At 43.7% G+C, this 27,384-nt stretch overlaps 1 protein-coding gene across 1 annotated transcript in view; it reads right to left on the reverse strand.

Moving 5' to 3' along the window:
• The window catches only part of CARPA (Carbonic anhydrase-related protein A), a 200,758-nt gene that overhangs the window by 15,680 nt on the left and 157,694 nt on the right, over positions 1 to 27,384 (reverse strand). The window contains exons 6-7 of the mRNA XM_017899294.1: positions 19,864 to 19,959; positions 8,152 to 8,218 (exon numbers count right to left, since the gene is read on the reverse strand). Coding sequence (XP_017754783.1) covers positions 8,152 to 8,218; positions 19,864 to 19,959 — 163 coding nt within the window. The remainder of the gene's footprint in view (positions 1 to 8,151; positions 8,219 to 19,863; positions 19,960 to 27,384) is intronic.

A 27,384-nucleotide genomic window follows, 5' to 3' on the forward strand; every position in this document is an offset into this window, starting at 1 on the left:
TCACGAAAATGAGAAAAAAAATACGAAGGGTACAGTACATTGGCTTTCAACTAGATTTTTATCTGCGGGGAATTTTGAGGGAAAAAGTGTATGAAACAAGAATAAAAACACGCGTGGTGAACTGATACGAAAAATTGATGACTGATTCATTGAAATGAAACAAGATCAAAATGAACCCCGTAGAGTAATAAATTCAATTTTTCACCGCTGTCAGTCTCGTATTGACAGGAACGGTGAACATTTTGAAATATCGAATACCGATATTAATAGCTAGTTATTACACTGATTGTCAATCTATTCTTACTTTCTATCACAGCAACTTTCGCCACCTTCTATTCCTTTCGTACTATACTTCCTACCCTCGTAAAAATCTCGTAATTATAATTTCCCAAATATATCTTTCCCTTTCACTTTTATCCATGCAATGTATGGTTCGACAAATTATTTCTAACACGGAAATTATGTAACGCTAAAAATCACTGGAGTAACTTAAGTATACTTAAAATAGACATTAGGATATCCTTAATTCTCATGCGAAAATTGTCAAACATTCTGCTAAATTTAAACACAGTAAAGCACAACGAAATCCTATTTCATATCTCTTACATCCTTAAGCACTTGCGCTGGAAAGACGTGTCACGCACGTAGTAATGCTTTTGTCACAGAATCGCCAACGACGTGGTATACACGTCGTTAGGCAATTGTTACAGAAACACTGGACCGTTCTGGCACATGCGTCTACGAATTCAAGTGGTTAAACAGCAAATACTATAATTTCCCAAAAATTAATTTAAGTGTTACGATACCTTCCACACACGTAAATCGCACATTTGATGCGACCAAAAAATAAAAGAGTCGATAAAATAATTGACACGCGAAGCAACATTATTTAAATAATCCACGCCATATAACGTATCGAGAGAAACGATAAAATTAATTTTACGTAGAAACTAATTTGTCTCACGAATTTTCTCAGAAACCCTATGGTCGTTTGTGCGTGAAACGAGCACAGAATCGATGTTGCGTTTCATTCACCCCTTCGTTGTTCTCGGGTGAAGCAGCGTGCGTGGATTTAGCCCGCGCGGCGCTTGCGACGCTGAAAGGGCGCGAGTAAGAAAGCACAGGGTCGCGACGAAAGCTCGCCATTAGTTAGGCGAAACAAAGTGGAAATACACGATGTACGCACGTGGCATCCCTCGAGCCGCGTTCGAAGATAATAGAGCATGGCCCTTTCAGGGTAAAGTGGCTTGGAAAGACGGCACACGGATTTTTCTGGTTCAGATACGTCTGGCTGCTCTGAATGCCGCACGATCGTGTTTTTCCGTATTGTTTCCCGTGGCCTCGCTCTCGCATTTCAAGGGATTCGTACACGTGTGTACATGTATGCACGACGTGCACCGTTTGCCCGGTACATGGAGGTAGCTAGATGACAGGGGAATTCAGACGGATGTGACTTACGAGTAAGCGAGGAGTTTAACGTGGATGGTATTTAGAGAGGCCTTGGGCTGGGTATTAATCGATCTCACGAAGATCGAAATTTTAAATGAACCTCCAGGCTTCTGGATTACGGATACCGAAAATTCTCAGAGAATTCGGTCGGTGTCAATAAATGAAAATATTAACACTTTGCGCTCGACGATTTTTTGACTAAAGAAGGGTAGGGAAATTTGAAAGAGTTGAAAAATTTTCTGCTATAAGGCTGATGATATTTTTTGAGCAGTGAATAAGAAATCGTGTAATAATTCACACGTGGAATTATTTAATTTCGATACCTCGCAGACTGTTACGTTATTTCAATTTGATATATTAATTAATATAATTCTTCGCGATGGTAAATAATTGAATAAAAATTCTGTCTGTCGTGTCACGTTAATTTCTCTGTATATTAAAATTCGAAATTATGATATCAACTCGTTGGGATAGCATGACGACTCTAACTTGTCAGGAATATTTCATACCAGACCGTACTAAAATTTGATTACACGTAGGGATACTTTTGATTGGCAAATATAATTACGAGCTAAACGAGACTTAGGAATAAAGTATGAACTAAAAGAATAGACTGATAACTGATTTATGATCACGCAACTAACACTCTGACGTCGACTCTTCCTCAAAGTAAAGGACTGTTCTCTTTCACCTAAGGGTCCTTGCACCCTTGTTTAAACCTTGCACTCTTCTGTCATACTCATGCTCTCTTTTTCAATCACGCCTTTCTCACACCCTCGCCCTCGGTGGGCTACGTACCCTAAACACTTAGACGTATTTCACTTTTCACTTGCATTCGATGCTGCCATAAATATCCGTTCATACGATGCTTGCACATGGTCACTCGTCCTCCCGCATGTGTTCAAGATTGAATATATATGTGTTGATATAATAAAGGAACGATGTCTGTAAGAAAGGTACGAGTGGGACAAGTGTGCATGGGATGCCAATATCTAATGGTTCAGGTTACTGCGATAAATGAGTATCCGTGTAATGATTGAGGCGTTGTGCGAATTGTGTATGTCATGTAATGTATGAAAGTAGAAAGAAGAAACCAGAGAGAGATTGGGCATAGGTCAGTCGTAATCGAGTCGTAATAGTAAAAATAGGTGTGAGAATGTGATTGCGAGAAATTAATTACATTTATACTTAATATTCGTGTTTGATCATTTTTTTGTAATTAAATAAAGAATTGTTCTTATCGTTATCGATATTTCAGCTGCCACCTAACAATCCTACATATATTTATATCCATCTACCTTTCTCCGAGACACGATTTTTCACAATTAAATCGTAGAACAAGGGGTCCTTGAGGGGGCTTGAATTTTCTCCAGCGGAAATAAATAAGAGTATCGAAAGAAGAATTCAGGGAGCAGAATGAGAATGGAAGAAAGATAGAAGTGCATTAGGAACGCGATCGATGGGGAATATTCGTAATCGGTGTTGCGAAATCTCCGATTAAGGTGCTTTTGTTCGGATGTAGGCATCGAATCGCTCCTTCCATTTGTATCTCATCGTATCGCGCTTCCATCGATCGAACGGAGGCTCTGGGTTCCTTCGATTCCTCGGTCACAGGGAAATCGTAAACGACGAAAACGTTGCTGCCACTTTCCACCCCTTCGACGACCCTCTCGCCCCCCCCCCCGATCGTTTCGTATATCACGAGAGATGGAAGTTAATATAAATGCTTACATTACGACGCGGCGGATTCACCGTTGGCACGCGCACCGAGCAAGGAGCTATAAAGAATTTTATATTTGCTCGCTGCGTCGTCGGGTAATGCGTCGCATTTTTCATTTCACTTTGGAAAATGCGCGCATAGACACGCGCTATATTCATATTCAGCGAAGTTGCCGGGGCTTGTCTTATTTCGTCTCCCTCGTGTTTTATTGTTCCCATATATTACCGGGGGCCGTTTACGATGAAAGACAACGCGAGATGTAGCCGTTTCACTCGCGATATAAAGCCTCCCGATTCGCCATCGACTACATTCCATTATTCCAACCTTTCTTCCCATCCAGCACGATCGCCTGAGATTTTATCCGCCAGTTTGATCGCCTTTAGACTTTCACGAAAGTTCCCTCGTCGTGGAGATATCGATTCGTTGCGAGAGTATCCGAGATTAACGTGCTGGACGATGAGTGCGTTTCTGGGGAGTAAAGAATGATGGAATTGTAGAAATTACTATCGTAATTGACGAAACGTTGGAATAATTTCGCGATGCACGAGACGTCCTTGTTATAAAAATAAAATTGATCATTTGGGCATTGGGTAAGTTGGTCCTGCTTTCTCTCGTCGTGATCGCAAAAGATGTCATCGAATTTATAAGAAATTTTCGCAAAGGTATAGAATCGCGAAAGTATCGATTCGATATCATGCACGACGCAACAGTTGACGTAATAAAATTACCAACGAGAGTCCCCTGAAATATTGGATTCATCGAACGAAATTTATCATCCGTCCTACCTGAAATTCCTCAACCCCATCGCTCACGAGAGCCACCGAAACCGGTATCCGGACCGGTATCCCGAGCGAACGCCACGAACTCACCCTCTGCCCGGTTCAGCGTGCCCAAAATGGCGCGGCATCGTGCAGAATCACAGCGAAGACGGCCTGGTCCCTCGGCCGGAAGCCGCTGGCGCGATACAATCTTGCTTGCTCGCGAAATTTCGCAATAAATACCTGGGAAACTTTTCGAGGAACGACGGCGCGCGCGCCTCCTGGTCCCTATTGTTGTCGCGGATGGCGTACGTGCACACATCGGCGCTACAGGGCCGCGTACACGACAATGGAATACTTAGATCCACCCCTGCTGGTCCACCCCCACGGCATTCTCCATTGTCTCATGATTTATGTGCCGTGGTCGCGGTGTCAACAGGGTATTGATTAAAATACACGTACACACGTACATGCACACGCGCGCAGACGGGCGCACACCAGAAAACGACGCTGGCTGCACGGGAATTTATGCACACGAGCTAGGCGGACGCGAACATCGTTGTCCCTCGTTGTAAATCGACCGGCCGCCCTGTCGATCGTGTCCGCCGCGTAAAAAGCTGCGCAACCGAGCTTCCATCGACGAATCGTTTAACGCCGAGCACTCTTACCAAGCCGAGAGACCCATTGGGAGCATCGACACGCCTCGTTCTTGTCGCCCCGTCGAATTCCTTCGACGCGTTTACCTACCACCCTGCCCCCGTTTTCACTGCGAATTCCTGCCACGTGTTTATCACCGACCACGCTCCTGCTTTCCGTTATGACTTCCTTCCCCGTCTGCTCCCTTGCAACACGTCCCTGCGCCGTTTATTTATCGCGTCTCCCTTCTTTCTCTTTTCTTCCTTCCGTTTGTCTCCGTGTTTCAGGAGAGCATCTCCGCGGATCGTCAGACGTGGTCGTCCATCGATCGTCCAGACGTCGGTTAAAAGACGAGAAGGAGAGCTAAATTGAGCTTTCAAACGCGTCGCAAATTCGAAGAAGCCTGGGCGATTTTAATCTCCTAATCGGGGATGACAAGTTGACTCGTCATTTCGGAACGACATTTCCATGAGGAATTCATCGACCCTGAAACTTACGATTAACAAATGGGAGGCTACATGTATTCTATCTCCGCGATCATTGCCGAGTATTAAACCTTATCAGACGCTAGCTTTTTACACGTGGTTCTCACTAGGTTGTAGCTGGTTTCGATTACGCGAAAAATTCCCGTCTCTGTTGCAGCGACAAAGTGCCGTTGTCACGCGAGAGGTGACTTACGATCGATAAGGGATAAAATTGCTCAAATAATATACCAGTGACAACGGAACCTAATCGGTATAGGCCGTAATATACCATGCTGGAAATACCAGCGAAAAGAGAACCCGAGTGTCTAATCAAACACGCTGACATTTGCCCGAAAACTTTCTCAACGACTCCAGCCACGTTCCATTCCACGGCGAGGCACTGGTCCGTCATAAAAGTAGCAAACACGATTCCCCGGAACAACCCGAAGAAACACCCCAGACCCAGGACGCTTAATAGCTGCCCGTCAGCCGCCCTCATCCGGCTCGCGAGCTACCCCACGATATCGACTCTGCGACGAGATAAACTCGCCCTTTCGAGAAACCTGGCACGGATATTCGCCGCGGCGAAGTGACTCGTTACCTTAAGAGAGTCATTTTCCACCACCAGTACCTCTTTTTTTCCCTCCCTCGACTTTTCACCCTCTCGAGTCAGCGCGCCACCCGGCCGACCCCCTCGTAGCCGGCAGCGTCGGCACACTCCCTTTCCTGGCACCGTTTTATTTATTATCCGGGGTTATCCCAGCGACAGACTGTGGCCAACTTTGCAGCGCGGCTCGCTGAAGCGGCCCGCGCGGTATTTGGTGCGTGAACCGCGCATTCATCGTCACGCGTTCTCTTTTCCCACCGTCTATGAGGCTCCCGCTCCTCTCCGCTCCGCTCCGCGTCCACGAGCCGCGGTTTCATCCGCGTCGCTCTTCCACGTGCCTCCGCGACGCCTTTTGACGGTCCACTAATTGCGGCCGCGGATGAAAGACGCGGACACGCAACGCTGAATCGTCCGCCACCCCTGTGGGTCACGCTGCTCTACCCGGGTCGCCGGTATTTTTCGACGTGCCAGCATTTGCGCCAAGTCGAATTAGAAGACGAGCTTTCCAGCAGTGGAAATATCGGAGTTGCTCGAACCAGGGACCAAGGGTCGTCCGCGAGGTCTGAGAAAGGAGCAGAGAGCTTTCGCGAGGGTAATTTGTTTATTCCCCCGAACAGCAGCGTTTCCAGTGGGATTTTTACGATTCCGATGCAGGTCGAGGCGGGTGATGTGGGTTCAGGGGTTGAACGGTTCGAGAGCGGAGCTTGACCGGTTTTATTGCTACGCTTGGGAAGCTTCGTAAGATACTGGGATTCGATTCACGAGTGTAGCGATTATTAGAGTTCCAAGTGAGTTTGGTCGTATCGATCTCTCTGCTCGAGTGTAATTCGAACGTTAATTCGGTTCGGCAGACCGAGTATGGCTGTTCGTGTAATTTCGAAATGCAAAAATCATCGCGGTATTTTCCCTTCGAATTATTTCCCTTCGTTGGCTAGGACGAAATGTCTTGTTAATTAGTATTATCCAAGACCAAATACCTAAGTCAAATACCGCGAATTATACAGGTAAAAACAGAGGGATTAAGCTTGCCAAATTACGACTACTACCGCTAATTACGACAGTGGTGTGAGTCAATGATTCGAAAGAAGAAGAGGAAAAAGAAAATAAAAATAGGAACAGCAGGTATCGAGGATTAGAAATAAAATTTGCATTTTGCATCTCGCTTAGACACCCCGCGAAATGATCGTCGAGTAATTTCCCAATTTGTAATTTCAAGCATCGTTGAGCCTTCCTCGAAGATTCAGGAGGCGAACTATATTAGCTATTTAGTATCTCGAAACAGACGCGTGTAACGATAAAATCGGATGAAATTTAGCAGGCTTCGGGCTCTTGAATCAAGGTTCTTAGTCGGCTGGAAGCTGCGCAAATTCGCTGGTTGAGGGGCGGGGAGGGCGGGAAGGATTGCAGAAATTTCTAATAGGATGGCGAAGTAACAGGGGATAAATCGTGATCATTATACGCCGCGGCACGAACGAAACTATTAATATCCCATCGCAAAAGCAGACGCTAGCAGAGCTCACTAGCGAGTTGAAAGCCTATAACGGGGCAGATACTCGCAGGCAGGGCTAATGCGTAAATGCGTATTGATAGTGCGAGCTAGCGGCGTAGACGAAAGGTGTTCGCATTAAACGTGAAATTACAATAGATCACGGTCTGCGGGCCCAAGCTAATTTACCGCGTTATAGAAATTTACTGCTCGCAACGCGACGAAATGTAGCCATTTTTCTCTCCCCTATTTGCACTCTTCAATTGGAATTTTCATCGGGGCCCCGAATTTTCCATCTCGAGTTTCACCGTCAGCCACGGATTCGCAGGTTTCTCGATTATTCCGGAAATCGACGTAGAACGAAGCAGAAAATTCGATGATTTCCCAATGAAAAGGCTATCGCGTACAACGGGGGTTTCATCGAAATACGTAATTTTGTTTCCGGTAAATTTTAAACTACTCGAATCCTCGACGAAGCGCTATTTTAATCTCTCGTTTCTGCGCGAAGCATTTCGGGACACTGGAATTATCCGCGACGTTCTTTAACGGCGAAGCATTAACTGCACGTTTCAGCAGTAATTTATCGGATACCTTAACGAATATCAATGGCAAATGTTTAGCATCTTCCACTCGTAACGCGGGAACAATAGGATCCAGCCATTATCATACATCCCGTATACGATACCCGTATTCTCTCGCTTTCTGCATCTAAAGACCGTCTCGACACGCATTCGACGAAATACAAAACTCGGTAAAAACTCTAATCATCCGAGTAAAAATTCCTACAAGGGTAGTTCGACTTCTCATCCGGTTCTTACCACCGGGAAACATTCGCAAACATTTTGAAACATTTCCAAACATTCGTGGAGATAAAAATTCGCCACAAGCCAACTTACCTAAACGTCAACGACAGGGGGTAGTTTATCACCGGCGTGATCCGGTAGATCGTGGACGTTCAGGTAACTTGGAGGATGGTGAAAAATTTGTCAACGTACGACACTCGATCGAAAGTTGGCGGAGCCGCTACTCACCCCGATAAAGAACTTTGTTGAACACGCTGGTTATGATCTGGAGCTCCGGGTTCACCGTCTCGCCGAGCTGAAACAGACGAGCAGATTTCTTTTGAGTATTGGCTGCAACTCCGCGGGGTTTAGGGAAAGCCGAGCACCCTGTCCCCTCGTCCACGTTCATTCTATGCCCTAATACGTTTCCCATCGATTTCCCATGAAACCGGGCTCCGCACGGCGCTGCTAAGTGCACCGCATAAAGAGGCGAAGGCGAACAGTCGTTTCGAAACTTCCACACTGGCCGCCATTAAAGGTAACCGTAAAAGCCGGCTAAAACCGACCGGCAACTCTGCCAAGTAACGATAAATAATAAAAGCTCATCTGGCCATCGGGGCCGGATCAAGAGTTTCGTCGTTTCCGGCTGCTGGAACGGCCTTGGTTCCAGATCATACGCGTCGCGTCCCCATAGTCTTCTTTTTCCTCGACTCTTCGCTCGGTTTCCTTTCGACTATCGTTACCGGAAGTTCCGCACCATCGCCGCTTTACGAGGAATCATCGCTGCCGCGACGACGCTCACCGATTCATCGCGTTTTACGGGTTATTCGTTATTCAAGTGGCGCCATGGCTGACGAAAGAGGCGTTAACACGGGCCAAACGTGGCCGGAAGTTTGCATGCCGGGAAGGGGTCGAGTGGTTCTACGATGTCGGACGCGTTTCATTTTGAATTCCATGCTATGGGGTTAGATAGGAGATATTAGCTTGCAATAGAATTGCATCCATCGATGCTATGGGGTTAGATAAGAGATATTAAAGTTAGGCCTAGGATGCGACAGAATTATGTCTATCGATGCTATGGGGTTAGATCAAAAATATCGAAATTAGGCCGAGGTTGTAATAGAATTGTATCGATGCTATTTTATTATTTTATTATTATTATTTATTAAATAAAAGATATTAAAATTAGACCTAGGTTGCGATAGGATTGTGTCCATCGATGATATGGGCGTAGATAGGAGATAATAAAATTAGGCCTAGGTTGCAATAGGATTGTGTCCATCGATGCTATGGGGTTAGATCAAAAATATCGCAATTAGGCCTAGGTTTTAATAGAATTGTATCGATGCCATTTTATTATTTTATTATTATTATTATTTATTAAATAAAAGATATTAAAATTAGGCCCAGGTTGCGATAGGATTGTGTCCATCGATGATATGGGCTTAGATAGGAGATATTAAAATTAGGCCTAGGTTGCAATAGGATTGTGTCCATCGATGCTATGGGGTTAGATCAAAAATATTGAAATTAGGCCTAGGTTCTAATAGAATTGTATCGATGCCATTTTATTATTTTATTATTATTATTATTTATTAAATAAAAGATATTAAAATTAGGCCCAGGTTGCGATAGGATTGTGTCCATCGATGATATGGGCTTAGATAGGAGATATTAAAATTAGGCCTAGGTTGCAATAGGATTGTGTCCATCGATGCTATGGGGTTAGATCAAAAATATTGAAATTAGGCCTAGGTTCTAATAGAATTGTATCGATGCCATTTTATTATTTTATTATTATTATTATTTATTAAATAAAAGATATTAAAATTAGGCCCAGGTTGCGATAGGATTGTGTCCATCGATGATATGGGCTTAGATAGGAGATATTAAAATTAGGCCTAGGTTGCAATAGGATTGTGTCCATCGATGCTATGGGGTTAGATCAAAAATATTGAAATTAGGCCTAGGATTTCCGCACAGGAGAAATTAAAATCGCCTCGAATGAAATTATTCGATTTAAAAGCTCGCTGTTCGAGGCTTCGCCATTGAAACGATAAAAATTTATCGTCCGAATAAAAAATTCCCCATCACGGCTGTTTAAAATGATTCGAATTTACCTTCGCGTCGAAGTCTCATTATAAACGAATTGCGCGTTCGACCTGGCAGACAACGCGATTTGTAAATAACTTTAGACGAGGAATTAATGGAACGTCAACTTTATTTTTCCATCGATTTTTCGCTAATACTTTAATCGAAGCTTTCAGAGCTGACAAGAGGGAAGCGGGTTTATTTGAATTAAAAACGTGAAGATCGTAATGGCGAGGGTAACGCGATATTAATGGGAGATTTCTTAAATATTTTTCCGTGTACACGGTGTACCGTGGAGCAAGCGAACACGAAGTAAATATTCTCACAATATCCGGTGTAATTATCGCGTCTTCATCCGGCAGACAAAATAGAGGCAAGCTGGATTATTAGCTTCCGAGCTCGATAACTTATTAACCGATAATAAAATTTTCATCTCGCCGTAATAAACCAGAATCAATGGTTACGTTATTGCATTATACGGGTCGTTCGGTGTAATAATTTAACACGCGATTATTGCGTTCACTTTATACTTCTTGTTACATAGTTTAACAGGAAGCCGGAATATTTATCTGCCCTGATAAAATTCGCAGTATCTTCCTAGATTTATATCCAACGTCTAACAATTGCTAACAAAATTGAAAGCTATTATGCGAGTTCCTTCGTGCACCGAATCAACGATTCCTTTTATTACCAATTACATCGTAATACACGGCGATGTAAAAATTACGACAATTTCCGGAATATTAAATTTTTAAATAAACGACTAGGGTACCTCGATTCTACGATTCTATCAATCATATAGAATTAACCCTTTGCACTCGAGAGGTGATCTTCAGCCACCATTTTATAAAATTTGGAAGACAGATATTAATTAATATATCAAGTTTAATGTAATGTAACAGTGTGCAAGGTATCGAAATCAAATAATTCCACAATTCTATTATTATACAATTCTTTATTTACTGCTTAAGAAAGTATCGTCAGCTTTTTAGTAGAGAATCTTTGAATTTCTACTTTTCTCTAGGCAAGAAGTCGTCGAGTGCAAAGGGTTAAAGGCGTATTTAGATAGATAGATAAATCTTTATTGTTTTCCTATTGCATTACAAGGGTTCCGTCTCTCCTTATCCTCCATACATATTGCCTATTTTATATAAAATATATAACTACTGTAACAACAATACAATAATAACGATATAACAGCCTATGCTACAACCATAATAATAACTTAACCTAACAGCTGTAACAACAATACAATAATAACGATATAACAGTCTATGCTACAACCATAATAATAACTTAATCTAACATATAACGATAATTTAACCTAACCTAATCTAAGCATACTCTTATTTACACACCTCAATCATATCCTATCCCACCCCCCATCTTTGGTTTTCCCTTTGTACCATTGTTTCTTCTAATTAAAGGCGTATTTCATTTCCCTATTTTTAACGACTATATCGAAAAGAGGGCTGAGGGAAGAGGAAAAGAAGAAGAAGACCGATCCGCCGAGCATCTTTAAATTATCTTTACGTTAACCAAGTATAACAAACAAACGTAGCAAGATAAACATTCTTCCGCGATATTTTCGCATCGATAACCATTCAGGAAATTTACATATCCCCGAGCACGCGTCTCCGCTACTGGCAAGAAAGGAAGGAAAATATGGCGGCGAAACTGAGCGAAGAAAAAAGGGGAAAACTCGGGGGGAAGGGAGCGGAAACGACGGAAGAGACAACCGCATCGTTTCCATCCCCCTCGCCACCCCCGCGCGTCCCTTTCAATCAACGCAAACATTCTCCGATAATTCCGCCTTGCCCCGCATTCGTTAAAACCCAGCCGTCGTAATTCCCAAGCAGCAAGGAGCCGGAACAAACGACTAAAACTCCAGTCGATAAATCCATCCCGGTGAAAACGAGCGAACGCGAGTGTCCCGCGAAGGTACACGCGGAACGGTGGCAACGAGTGGCGCGAGTGAAAATATCCGGGAGCTCATTTAGCCCCTCCGGATTGTTCGAGCGTTGACAGGGAGCGTTGGCACCGACTCATTTGGATCTTATCCCTCAGACACCCCCGGGGTATAATCCGTTTGAATTACACCCGTCAACACTGCCACCCCCCGCCCTGCTACGACACACTTTTACGAGCCGCCAACGAGTCGAGAGATCGAGCACCTGTTAAAGCTTGGCCCGCGACACGGTACCCGCTTCGGGAAACGTTTCCAAATTCCTTCGTGACAGTCGCGAAGGCTGCGTTGTCTCTATCGTCAGGGTTCCTACGGAAGTTTGTCATCGGTGGAAAATTTATTTCAATCTCGTTCTCATTCGGTGTCGCGAATGGGTTTCAACATTGTCTCGATGATTAAGGTTGGAAAACGTGTTAATGAGGGGTGCGAAGATTTTTTTTATTTTATTTCGATACGATGAAAGGGGGGTCCAAGCTTGTCTCGATGATCAGGGTTAGAAAACGTGTTGATAAGGGGTGCAAAGATTTTTTAAACTTTATTTCGATTCGATGTAAGGGGGAGGGGGTCCAACCTTGTCTCGATGATCAGGGTTGGAAAACGTGTTGATAAAGGGTGCAAAGATTTTTTAAACTTTATTTCGATCCGATGTAAGGGGGAGGGGGTCCAACCTTGTCTCGATGATCAGGGTTGGAAAACGTGTTAATGAGGGGTGCGAAGATATTTTAAATTTTATTTCGATCTGATGTAAGGGGGAGGGTGTCCAACCTTGTCTCGATGATCAAGGTTGGGAAACGTGTTAATAAGGGGTGCAAAGATTTTTTAAATTTTATTTCGATCCGATATAAGGGGATTCCGACGTTGTTTCATGATCAGGGTTTGAAGATGTTTGAAAATCGATTCGAAGAGAATAAATTGCAAATGGTGGTTTTCTATTTGCGAAAATCTTTCCCTTTCTGGGGGATCGTTCAGAAGTTCTTTTGCTGAATGAAAGTGGATACATTCGTATTGGTATGCAGTCTAACACGATCCCTGTGGATATTATGCGAGTGAGTTGTGTGCAGTATGTTGGAATAAGGACTAGTGATTGTATTAAAATAACACTAATGAAACAAACCGTGTAAACAGTAATTTCAACATTTTTTGAAATTACTTCGATCACGAGACAATTTAATCTGGAATAATATGTATTGTACATAGTCAAGATTAGAATATTTTACATAATATTCGAAAGACCAAAAATATCTTTTCTTTCCACAAGATACGACAAACATTAATTCTCAGTCACAAAAATAAGAACATTCTCTATTATCTCACCCCAGATGGAGATACTGTGTGAGTGACTACGAGGGGAAGAAGCTCCTTCGTATACAGTCTATCGTGATAAACAGGATCAGTGATTGTATAAAAATAAAACTAATCGAACAAACCGTGTAAATAAATATTTCAACATTTTTAAAAATAATGCTGGTCACGAGCCAGTCGAATTCACGAATTCGCGAAAATATCTCACCCCACGTAACGAGTTTTAAAAACATGCAAACATCGCTGTACACCCCCAAGCCGGTGTACCTCGTAAAATGGAAAAATCAGTCTCTCGATAACACGTTTGCCCGTAATATCGTAAACTTTCCAAGTAAGCGTCCTACATCCAGCCACCTCCTCCTCGTCTTTAATGCATCCTAAAGGACTGCTTCCCTCCGCCCAGCCTTTTTTCGCCGCCACCTTTGTTTCACGGTCGCGCGTTGCAGTCGCTAAAGAGCGTGAACGGGTGAAGAGGGTCGTGGGCGGAACTTCGAAAATTTATTCCAGAAGTAAACGGCGCGACCAGCCGCGAAAAACCGGCGTTCCCCGGGGTACGCTGCTTTTTCCTCGCCTTTTCCTCGCGCGGGCCACGCGCTCGCCCCTTTCTTCCGCTGCGACCCATCCAACCCCTGTCTCGCGTCGTTAATTCCGCCGCTGACGACCACTGATTCCGGGTAATGATTCGGAAACGATCCGCGCGTGGATTTTTGTGTCATTAGCGGACGGAAACCGCGCCACCGGCAGAAAATTACGGTTGCTCGCTCGAGGAACCAAAGCGGCGGTTCTTGATGAGCGCGCGGCTCGTGATGGATGCTAACGAAGTGCACGTTGACTACGAGGCTTGAATAATTCGGGGGCAATTTTTCGCGCTGCGGGCGAAATTCTTTTCGACCCTGACGACAGGTGGGGTCGATGGGAGCGTTCGATCTGTGACAATGAGCGCGGTTTCGCTCGAGAAATGACAGTAACAATTTTATTGGAAGAGGTTAACACGTTGACAGGGTGGTAGACTGGTGTCAGAAGAAAGGAACCCTATAGGGTTGCTTTTCTGTGGTTCCTACGTGCTATTCTGGTATCCTGATGGTCGTCTTGCTATGATAGGTAGCAGGTAGAAGGACGCACAAAGTGGGATGCGTGTCATTCTGGGCCTGCTAGTGGACTCATCAATAACGCTAGAAGGCCTTATCTTAGACTAGGATACTATTGAAATGTTAGAAAATTCTATATATAAGAAACGGAAGGGTTTTACCGAAGACTTGCGAGAAAGTCCTCGAACCTCCCCCAAGTAGAGATGCAATCTCATCCTCGAGGGTGGGAATGATAGTGCCAAGGAAAATTCTATATATAAGAAACGGAAGGGTTTTACCGAAGACTTGCGAACCTCGCAGTCCTCGAACCTCCCCCAAGTAGAGATGCAATCTCATCCTCGAGGGTGGGAATGATAGTGCCACAAATGTAAGGGCAGGAGAAAAGAGGGTTGGGTTAACACGTTAGGTGTCCAGCCCTTTTTGCTTGCCGTTCCGTTCAGGCCCAAACTCGGGCGTCAAGTGGGCCACCGGCGATGGAAGAAGTGAGCATAAAACTCAGAAATACTGTACCAATTGTTATAACAGGAATTCTCAAACGTTAGTTCCAAAGATGGCGAAGAATTTAACACCAAAAGTTAGCACCTTTTGGTCCTAGTCTGGGCCTGTTCCTGAGGACCAGCGTGGCCACTTAACGCGTTAAATAAAGGAGACACGGATTTTTTGGTTTGTCTGAGGAACTATACAAGGGGTAGCGGAGAGATGAGAATGCACCAGGGAGCATTTCGAAATTATTTATTAAATTATCTGTTCTGAAGTGCAAGTGGTAGTACGTCCATACGACGAGAGAACCAAATATACATGAAACGGGTAACAATCGTATTTTGTCTGGAATTAGGCAAAGATAATGAGGAATATTATCAATATTTATATTAATTATAATTTTTATCCCTAAAATCCCTACGATTTTCCTAGCATAAACGAATTCGTCGCGCTATCCTATGCGTATAAGGGAAGATTATTAAAAATTCGATACTATTATTTACATCTATATTATCGAGAAATGGTACGAAGATAGGATACAAATAAATATCAGCTACAACTAGAATGCCAGAAATCAGAAGCATAAACGCTCGTTTCCCGGCGATTGTTGCCTCAGATCGCCGGCTTTCCAGCTTCTTCTAGCGGAACGCCGGTTTCCAGAGGGGTCGAAGAGAGAACACGCTGGATCGTCGAACTGTGAGGAAATGCGGGGGCACAAGGGAGAGGTGGAACGAGCTGGCGAAGGCAAAGCGTTTCCTTCGAAACTTTGGAATTTATTCTCGGAACAGGCGCCACACAGCCGCCCAAGACCTGCCGGCTGTTTGTCCACGAGAGTTCCAAATAATTGCTCACCGATAAGGGTGTTGCGAGTCAGATCTCGCTTCTCCTACGATTTCTATGATATCTTTGGTCCGTGGACGAGACCAGGGATCGTACACGTGAAACTCAACTGAACTGCGAACTCCAATTGTTTTGCGTTTGATTAGTAAACTCTTTATTAGCCAAGAGAGCCGTAGGATACAGCTACCTTAGCTAGTTACCTAGCTAGCCTTAGGAAAGTAATTAGGAAGATGTCAAACGTGATCGAGTATCGAGAAGATTGCAATGTCCACGTATTTTCTAGACTGACCTGACTTTTATTTTTCACGGATGCATGTTTGTAAGATGAACCGAAATTCTGTTCAAGGGACTGTTCACAACTCTATATAGATCAGTAAGGAACGCATCCGTAGTCACGAAGAAGAGAACCATTTTTCAATGGGTCTGGTTTATATCTTTACGACACACGGCCTACGACGTGTGGGCCAGTTCGTTAGCGGCCCGAGAGCGATACAGACCATTTCCCTAAAAGCTACAGTTTTCTTGGCACTAGCCCCCCTTGCATATAATAAACTTTGATGAAGTAGTGCTTTTGCTTATTTAATCCCCTCACGATATTCCTTCGGATCAATCTAGAATTAATAGTCGTCAAATTTGTTGCGATCAATATTCTTACTCTCGCTAATAGATGGATTTCGACTTCAAGGAGGTTCGAGGACTTGCGAGGAAGTCCTCGGTGAATCCTCGACCTCCCTTAAATAGAAGTTCCTATGCTAAGTATCCCTGACTGAGCTAGGACCTCCTAGAATATCTTACTGACGAGCCCACTAGCAGATCCAGGACGAAACGCATCCCTTCTGTTTCTTTTCGTCCCTTCTACCTGTTATCCTAACATAGAACAATGACTAGGACTTCTTCATCATCAACAACCATAGGGGAAGACCCCCCACAAATTTAAACAGTAAATTGTGACATTTACATAATATCTAGGAAGACGCAAATATTTGTTATCAGAAAGCTACCTTTATTCCAAATACAAGAGAAAACAGTGAAAAAGTCAGCAATTATTCCGCCCTAATTCGTCACTCTAGAAACGAAATAACGTCGATTAATCGACGAATCGCGAAAATGAACGATTTTTATTGCGTATCCCGTTCGCGCAGCAAATATTTGGAATTTAATTCCCACAAAGGTGAAATCTGTAACTTTCGCAATTTACCCACCTTTGATTGCCGACGTTATTACGATAGGATAATTATCTCGATCGAAGGGACACGGTAAACACGCGATACCTCGCTCGCCAACTCGAGAACAAATTTCAGAGTTGCATGAACCAAACTATCGCAACCACGGTGTATAGAATTCTGTGATTACAAGCTACCCTTGTTTTTGAATCCCTTTGCTCCCGTACCCGTGGTCCTTCGGGGGATTCCAATTTCCCGATTTTTCACAGGTCGATTAATTTCGCCAAGACGAACCCCGTCGACAGGGGTCGACGAAATTCGACGTCGTCATTCCACGTGTTTGCTTCAACGTCGTTCCACTCTGTCCCGTTGTATTTTTCCACTCGCATATTTATCTGTTTATTTACATCTTCGCGAGCCGGAAAGAATCGTAAATGTTTTTTCGATATAAAAATTTACTCGCGCGCACACATATATACATATTTTCCTTGTCCAAATAGCGTTCATGTATCTCATGCATATTCATTTACCTAGTAATCCTACCAGTGGCAGAGCGGAACGTTTGTTACAGAACTGATGCGAAACAGATGGAACGTGCACTTTACTCAACGATGTAAATACGCTGGCGATACAAAACGTTAATACACAACGGAAAAATGGATAATATGGAATTTCAAATAATAAATCATTCATGCCGTATGAATTAAAACACTGGAAGCAGTCGAGCACGCGGGTCTATGGGACAATAAATCGTGTTATTTCAACCTCACTTCATCGTTACAAACCAAATAACTCTTCGGGACAATGAAATCGTAAAATTCAACTTCGATCGACAGGTAAATGGTATTACCGCGAATATAAAAATTTAATTGAAAAATTTCTGCATCAGCCGAAATTAAAGAAAGAAGATACACGGCTGCTTTTCCACCGTTGCTAGATACAACGAGATGTATTGTACGATAAAACACGGTTCTCGCTATTGTTTGCTTATCTAGATCACGTAAAATTCTTCTCCAAACTCACACACTCTTGCAACCGCAAACACTCGACCGTGCTATTTGCGCAAGATTCAAAGAAGCAGAACTTTATGCTCTGACGATTTCACGAAATCATCATTGTCCGTTTACCTAACTCACGCGAAATTCACTCCTGGTCCTGTCTGTATACGAGTCCAAATATCTGTTTGTATTAATTTTTCATGTAACAAATATGCGAGAAAAATAATTCATTCTGCGTTTGCCGCGTAAAATTCACGCGTGAAATCACGCGTATATGTACGTGTATATGTACGTGAAAATTCGATAATACTAATTTCCAAAAACCTATTGTTTATATACTGTTTGCTGATTAACCAACCCTACGTAGAATATATACGAGAATATTTATAAAAATTTATCGGCTAATTTTTTACAATTAAGATACGTAACAAAATCGGTGATCTTTAATTTCTCAAAACGACTCGATGTATAAATGCAAGTAAATATCGGGGGAAATTAACTGCACGAAGGATTAACAATTACGCGTTTACTTTTGACACGTCAAATTTATCTCTGCAATTGTACAGGTGCATACAAATTCGAACGTATAAATTTGCAAAAGTCCAGGCACACAAGCAAGGTGTCAATATTGAAATTTACCAAGTCACTACTGTCTGCTTATCTCTGCAATCCTAAATATACTTCTATAGTTATATCCACGCATGTTCAAACGTTTGATCGTACCAATCTTCACGATAAAGATGTCAACGTTGATATCCACTAATTCGCTATTGTCTAGGCAATTTTAGTATTTAAGATTTATCCTTGCAACTGTATCCATATGTGTTTAAATATTCGATAGTTATCTTAAAAATTGTAAGTATGCAATAGAGAGGGTCGAAATAAAAATTTACAAAGTCATCACTGTCTGCTCACCTTTGCTATCAAAAATATATTTCTACAATCGTATCAATCTTTATGATAAGGATGACAATGTTGAAATCCAAGAAATCCCTATTGTCTATGCAACTTTACTACTTTAGATAGTAATTTTCGAAATTCCGAGTATACGAAAAAATCATCGAAATTAAAATTTACCAAGGCACCAATGTTTGCTCACCTTTGCTACCTAAAATATGCTTCTACAATCATACTAATCTTCGCGATAAAGATGTCAATTTTGAAATCTACGAAATCACTATTGTCTATGCAGCTTTAGTACCCTAGATTTACTCCGTGCGATCGTATTCATACGTGTTGAGACATTCGATAGTAATATAAAAATTTCCAAATGTACGAAAAAATCGTCGAAATTAAAATTTACCAAGGTACCAATGTTTGCTCACCTTTGCTATCTAAAATATACTTTTACAATTATACCCACACGCGTTCGAACATTTAATCATACCAATCTTCACGACAAAATCCCCAAAATTAACCCTTGCGATCGCGTCTATACCGATTCAACTATCCGATAGTAATCTCCAAAGTTTCAAGTATACGAAAAAGCTGCAGAAATTGAAATTTACAAAGTCACCATTGTCTGCTAACCTTTGCCACTCCTACAAAAATATACTTCTTCACGCGTTCAAATATTTAATCGTGCCAATTTTCACGATAAAGGTGTCAATATCGAAACCCACAAAATCCCCCAAATTATCCCTAGCGGTCTCATTCATACAGGCTCAACGATAATAATTCGATAATAATCTCCCAAGTTCCAAATACACGAAAAACTCATCGAAATTGAAATTTACGAAGCCACTATTCTCTGCTTACCTTCGCCCCACGAAGACTTGGGTAACCATCCTGTCACATACTCGCAACTTCGAACATCCAATCGCGCGTGAAAAATGTAGATACACGATAAAGACGTTAAAGTGGAATAAATTAGCTAAAGCGCGACTCTGCTTACCCCCATCGGGAAACTCAGTCACGCGGACACACACACGCAGAGCGAAACGTTCGGCTCAAGGATTACCCGGCGTTTCAACGTCAGCCGGAAAGTTGCATGCTCGAATCATTCCACGGAAAGCAAATATCCGTCCGCTTACCTGGACCATTAACGAAATCGCGACCAGTCCCTGACTCTTGTGCTGCGCCTCGCTCAGATTGTGATACAGCTCAGCGTTGAAGCCGTACACTTGTATCTGCAACAGAGAGACACCGTGGAAAGGTCGGAAAAGTAGGCGTCCGGGATTTATTTGGCCGCGTAATCGCCACGCGTCCCCGTACTTCCCCGGGCCCGTAATTACGCCGACAAATTTCGCGTTCACGAAGGGGGGGAACCGTCGGGATCGCGGACGCTTTGTGGCCCGGCGATACACGTGTACACTGAAAACGCCTCGCCGCGGGATCGTGGAAATTGCACGGGCCACCGCTCCGTTTCGCCACCCTTGTTCGTCCTTTTCGCTTTCGAACGAATTAATCGCCGAAAGATTTCAAAGGGGCCCTCGACCCCGCTGCCCCGCCCCCGCCGATCTCGTACATCACGAGAATTAATCCTTCGCGCCGCGGTGCACCCCAGTCGCGATTGTTTCCCTCCGTTTCTGACATTTTGTTAAATGCACCTGCTTTTTCATCCCTGCCTCGTTCGAATCCGTCTCGCGAATTTTACTCCACCGATTTTCACAAATTCTTGCCCCCCTCCGCTGTGTCGAGGGTTCGTTTTCCAGGGGACCGTGGTTAGGTTCATGGGAATTGGAGAATCCTCGGGTGCCGGATTATAGAACAAAGTTTGAAAGTTTCGGAGGTCTCTGGCTTTCTAAGAATCGAGGATCTAGATCCTTTTCCAGATAAATCGGATAGTGATCGGATTCGAGGATCGGTAGGGGGATCTTCTCCTATGGAATATCGTTGATACGCAATATTCGCGTGGATGTGGAAAGGATCCATAAATGAGAAAAAGGAAACCAATATTTTGTTCCTACTGCTAGCGATATTGGGGGTCCCGAGTCAATGGGAGGATAGTTCATTTATTTATTTATTTAATTATTTATTTCAATGGGCAATAACCCTTTGGTAACAAGAAAAATAATAATATAGTACAGAGTCACCTAGAGTTATCAACTGTAGGTCGATAAAAGATACAATATCTATGCTTAACACTAGAATTACCGATCTTTAATGGGTACCTAACTATAACGTGCACAGATTATAGTAATCTCAGCGGTACAATGAATATGAGTGAATATATTGATTACAGTTCTTTCTTAATACGAGTTGATACCAATTTTATTCTTAAAGCAGGGGTGTGTATTCGGTAATTGCAAAAAGGAAAATTCTGGGACCAGTCATTCTCACTGGGTTGGTAGTTCTAGTGTTAAATTGAGTGGGTGAACAGAAAAAATTTAAGGATTGGGAGTGTTAAAGGGGTTATAACGCAAAGGAATAGTAATCAGTGGAAATGGTGGAAAAACTGTATAGATTTTATAGATTTATAGATTAATGTCTCCAGAAAACAGAAGACAAAAGACAAAACGCAGGGGAAGGGATCGTGCCCACATCGCTAGAACGAAGAGTTTATTTTACCATTTAATTTGACTAAATCAGGGAGAAACGGTTAACATTAATAAAAATTCTGTCGAAACAGTTATAGTGACCGTAAAGGTACTTGCGCTGCTCCTGTTTCAAAAAATTGCGGTATCTTAAAGATACATGTGATGAATCTAAATTAAACGTACATAAAATTTGGGAACAGTTAATGATGCTATCGAGTATTTTATACGCAAACGTGTCTTTATGTCTTTACGACCAGTACCCCATGACTCGGGGACCACGAAGCGTGGGCTAGGGCTGGAACAAAATCAGTTCCTTGGTTACCAGACAGCGTTATAGATTTTTCCTTAAGAGTGACATCGTTTCCTCGGTACCAGCCCCCCTTTTGCATAATGAAACTCGTCGAATCTATTTCGAAACGAAATAATGATTTTCGTTTATTAATAACTCGCGATATTCCTTTAAGTATAATTGAGAGTTGAACGTGAAATCGCAGAGACGTTTGAGCCTCCTGACCATTGTCTCGGCGATTTATGTGCCCCCGGAAAAGGGTCTTCGTGAATAATTTCATACCCCATAGAAATTCGTTCGCGCCTGGAAGCTGGATATCTCCTTCGATACCGTTCGTTGCGATAATCTGGCATCCGGGATATTACCCGAGGTGTACATTCCGCGCGGACGAAAAAAGATTTAAAAAGAGTATAAAGAGGAAAAAAGGCGGGCATTGTGGATATTCCGAGGGCGTATCGTTCGATAATAATGAAAATTCTTGAGGCCATCGCGTCGGTTGATACTTTTCCCCGTGACATGCCGTACACTTTATTAAGAGCTTTTTATTTCGATAAAACAGAGATGTTCCTTTGCGCTTCGCATTTTTCCTCGTAAATAACCGATCGATAGGGATTCCTCTATGCATTCCTGATACCGGCCCGTGTTTTTCCTCCCGGCTTTTTTCACCCCGCCTGCTCGTAAAGCGGAAGTCGATCGACGTTGCTCCTTTTGCCGGAGGAGAATTCGCGGCAATGAGATTAAGAAATCCCTCGATAAAAACGGCCGAGTAAAAGAAATACCGAGGCGTAATTTCGCGTAATCAACGAAACACCCGAGGAATGCTGCGTACCCCCTGATCCCGGGCTCTTTTTATTACCTGTCGCGAAATTATTTCCCCTCGAATCGAACCCCGATATTAATTCCACGACGATGATTCCGATTCTGCGAGTATCTTGCAATTATAAATACTCGGAATTAAATACCAATTCCGCGAATATTCGAAGAAATTCGTAAACCGGGAAAATTATAAATATCCAGAAATTGGAGAAATTTCAGAAATCCGAATGAAATGAAATCTGCGCGAAGCTCGCGTCAAAGCGAAGAAAATTCGGATGGTCGAATGTTTAAAAAGAATGGACGAACCCTTATGGCGACTGCCGGGGGTGAGAGGAAGGGGGTGGAAAGAAAATGGGGCAAATGGACGGCGCTGTGCAGCTATCGTCTGTCTCCTCGCAATTCCCTTTGTTGTTTTTCCTAAATCGCATCTCAAAGGCGTTCTCAATCACGCTCGGGGCTGTTTCGAGCACCCACGTAGAGTCGGTCGTTCCCTCCACGTCGATGTTAAGGTCGAAACGGATATTCGGCGATCGTGTAAATTACAGTTGTAAATTCGCCGTCGCGACGAACAACTGCCGCGTCTCTCTAAATCCCATCCCGCACCCTGCTCCGCTGCCAACGAGAGCAGCCGCTCGCGTTCGTCGTCATAAATTTCGCCAACGCTCCTGAAACGGACCGATTCGTCTCCTCGAGTCACGAGTCTCTTTATGGCCGCCCGTCGATAACGTAAACCGTTGATTAGAATTCTTCGATAAGCCCGCAAAACGAAACAATAGACAGCCAATCTGCTGTCTAGCTTCCGCGTTCTACCGCCATGTCGAGCGAAACTTTTTATTAACCTCTTGGGAATAAGTCGGGGGGAGTGAAACGAGTGGAGAATGGGGCAGCGTGTGTCTATCGATAAATTGCGCGGTTATGGTCCTTGATAAGGCGGCTCTCGATTGTTAGATGATAACTCGGGTATGGGAACTGCGATGGAGTATTATATAGGCTTTCCACTATAATATTACTCAGGTATACACGATATAAAGGTATATATGAAGCACAGAGAAGTATTCGAACGCTTACGCAGCGTTGAAAAATAATTCCACGTCGTATACGGTACTTGCGACGTATTTCGGAGATACGGGACACGGTGGCGCTAGTGAGTTCAGTGGAAGGTACTCCCGAGGCTACCGTAAGCGACGCAAGATTAAACAACGCGATATCGATGCTGATTCGAAGAAAGGAATTTCACGAAGAATTCGGAGATCTAAATTAAACTTCGATATTGATCTAGGATGAACTAGGTATTCGTAACGGGGTCCTGTTTCCTCTACGAACAAAGCGTACTCGTGGATATGTGCACGACAAAGAAAGAGTTAAACATGGGTGAAAGAAATTTACAAAGGATCCAAAGACCTACATTGATCTCCGATATCGTTTTACAAGACTGCGCATATTTCGCTTTATTCGAGCATTTCTTTAAGAAGCAATTGCATGTACGTCGCGAAGAAAGGATTCCCGAAGAATTCAGGGACCAAAATTGTAAATTAACTACGGTCATACAACGATGGTGACAGGCCAATATCGATATTTGGACATCAAGGACCTTCGATACTATGCAAGCATCAAGAAATTGGTTTTGGAATTTAAAAGAACAGTTAGTCTCAAATCCGAAACAGTGTAAAATGCATTTAAAACGCTTCTTCTTATATTCGCATAAGTGTATATATTTCACCTAGGTTAAACTTTATATATCTATTGTTGAACAACTGAATATTACTTCTGCTGTGATTTTATCCTAGAAATTACAACAAAAATGAATCCCTAACGAAAATGTATAAGTGACTACTTCTCGAGCCCCATCGAACATCCTATCACTCGCGTCGCGAATTGCCCATAATTGGCGCATACTCGTCATAAGCCGACTCCACGGTAATTATTCCGATGCGACGTAAACTCGAACAGACGCGGAGTGGCAGAAAAATCAAAAGCCGACTTTTAACCACCGACTTCCTTCGCCACCCCTTCAACAGCCCCTTTCTCCCGATAATGGCATTGCCGCGGCACTTCCGTCGCTGCTTCAGCCTCGTTGAAATGCCTACGACGCGACGAGTCGTGCTTCAAAGACGTCGCTAACGCTGTTGCAACACGACGAGCACTCCGACGAGCGACGAGCGGCGACGACTCGCGACGCGGAACGCGCACGAGAGAGACGGGAGAGACGCCAGATTGCCGAGGATGAGCGTAAATCCAGTGCGCCTGATCAAAGCACGACCTGCGCCACTTGGAAAAGTAGAAGATTCCCGCGTCCTACACGGATTCTCCACCCTTCGCGGCCTCAGTCTTCGCCGCGTTCCGCGTCATCCTAAGCTCTCGAAATTATCCTGCTGTTTTCCCAAACCCTCGTTTTTCCGTGGACCCTTCTGCCGATCCAACTCTCGAGATGGATGGAAAATTAAGCGTACGGGAACCGCGTTATCCTCGCGACGTACAGGTGCACGGTAATTTTCTCCCTTCTATTTTTGATGCAGTACGCTGGCTTTTAGGGTAGGTTATGAGGTAAAGTCGCGGCAAGGGAGTGGAAGAAGAAGGTGGAAGAGGTTCCCCTTCTGGAACGGGAAGTTCGTGTGGTTGTGACAAAGAAAGTTGGCCAGAGGATCAGGAAGTTTTATGAAATTGTTATCGTTATTACTATTTTATTATAAATTTATATAATTGGGGTTGAACCTGTATTTAAATACGCGTCTTCGGCGGTAATTCTGATTATTCGTTCGATGTAAATTTGTTTGCTACTAGGATATAACAAGGAGATGGCGTTAAAGTTAATTTAAGTAGTACAAGACTATGATTTGTCAGACAGTTTTTCTCCGGAGCACATATATCAGCTTCCGACTACTTAAATGAGCAAATATTTGAAAGATTCTTCGATAATTTAAGAAACACGACTGAAAACCAATATTTAAACGATTGCTCGAGCTCGGAGAATAAATAATTCTCATCGTTTCACTCGCCAAGGTGGTTCAAACAAACTTTCGCGCTGCGCCGATGAAAGGAAAATAATATCGCGTAACCGAAACCACGAGCAGAGGAGCACGAATGTTTATTAACACCCATCAGGTATAAAAAGAGATCGGGATGCAGCGTTCGCCGAGGGTGGTGGCGCGATTAAATTTTTCCCCGTTGCGTTTCGCGATTGCATCCGCGTTGGACGATATTCCGTCAGGGGAATACCGGGGGGGAAAAAAAATTATGGCGGCCAATGATCGGGACAAATTGAATCCTGGCCGTTGTAAATTAAATTTTACAATTTTCGCGTTTCGCCCTGGCAAATGGCGCGCCGAAAAGTGTGCCGCGCGAAGGGGTCCGCCGTGTGTCGATTTAATTAAATTTTAGGCAGCCCGTGTAATCGAATCCTAGTACAACTGCGATTACGAAAGTCGTTCTATGTTTAATGCCCTGCAGGGAAATAGTAAATGCAATTTAGAACGTCCTGCGGCGCGGCTAATTTATTGATATCGAAACGCCGCGTAATTTTGTCCCGGCGTTAATAATGTACGATAAAATTTTCACCGATCTACGCGGGTCGAGTAAAACGGTGGTAGGAACGCACGGGGACGATGGAAAATGGAAGAAGGAAGAGGAACTGCGCGTTCTCGCAGGTTAAAGGGGGACACTCCTTCGATTATTCGCGGAAATTCCTGGAATTCGATGGCTTCATCGTCCTGGATTCGAGATAAAGAGATCGTTTAAAGGGCTCCGCGAAATTCAGATTTTTCGGGAAGCCTGTTATTGCAAGAATCGGTATCGAAGATATGGTAGGAATCCCACATAGATCGGTAAGGAAAGGTGAGAGTGAAGTGAGTGGGTGACGAGTGCCTAATCGATGCATAATGCGAATAACGCGAATACCAATCAGTAAAGAGCGATAGATCGAATGAGCAGCAGTATGTTATAGAACAGTCTGTAACTCGAAGACAAAATAAAAGTAGAATCAACTCGACCCATTCCAGTTCGTCTGTCCTTCGTATTTCATACCCTTAAATTATCATGCGCCATTGCTGATCGAATATCGAGCTTCCCAATTATTTTAACTCCTCGAGATTCTTTACTTTCAAAAATTCCGAGCCACATTTCGTACCTTTAAATATACCGCGGGAATAATTTCGAATTAATTTTAAAAACTCGGGGTCGCGTATAAATAAGAGTCATTTTTATCCAATATTTTATAAGTTAGTCTCGCGAAATTCTCCGCGAACGAAACTTCGGGAGTCTCGACTCGAGAAGCTTTTAAAACTTTCCATAAATTCCGAAATCCGAAAATCTGCACACCCTTTGCTCCCGATATTCGATAGGACGAGGCACTCGGCCGAAAGGAGCAGACGGAAAGAAAACGCGAAATTTTCCAATGCCTGTAACACGAATCGAGGCACGAGCGATATCCCGTGCACCCTGGACCCCCACGGAAGTCGAAAGATCGATAGAAGAAGCTACTCCGTTTACACTCTTTTTCCGGGCATCAGTAGCTGCGAGCTGCCTGTTTTTCCGACGGCTCGTTAGATCGATCGAGTTCACCACGGTCCACTAGCTGACATCGAGATTCGTTATCGTCTCGGGGCCGGGAGATCTCTCAGGTTTGGCTGGCAGAGATCCGCCTCGTCCCGGAAATTCAGCATTCAGCCCGGCTACGCGACTACCGCCGCAGACACAGGCGTGCTCGCTCCTTCCGAGTATCCCAGCCCCATCCCAGCCCCAGACCAAGCAGTCGGATGGATCCAACTTGTGCCATCCGCATTCTGCCTGTGGACCCCTTTGGCCGCTACTTTCCCGCCACTACGGCATAATCACCGGCTCGAAACACCGCTGCAAATCCGCAAGCCCACCCCCTGCCACGTATTAGGCCGCTTAAAACACTTCTCCGGACCTCGACACCCTCCCAGGGCTGAACCCGCCAGCGTGTAGACGCGTGTGCGTCACCGACCCTTCTC

The sequence above is a fragment of the Eufriesea mexicana genome, unplaced genomic scaffold (genome assembly GCF_001483705.2).
Source record: "Eufriesea mexicana isolate 0111107269 unplaced genomic scaffold, ASM148370v2 scaffold812, whole genome shotgun sequence".
Lineage (NCBI taxonomy): Eukaryota > Metazoa > Arthropoda > Insecta > Hymenoptera > Apidae > Eufriesea > Eufriesea mexicana.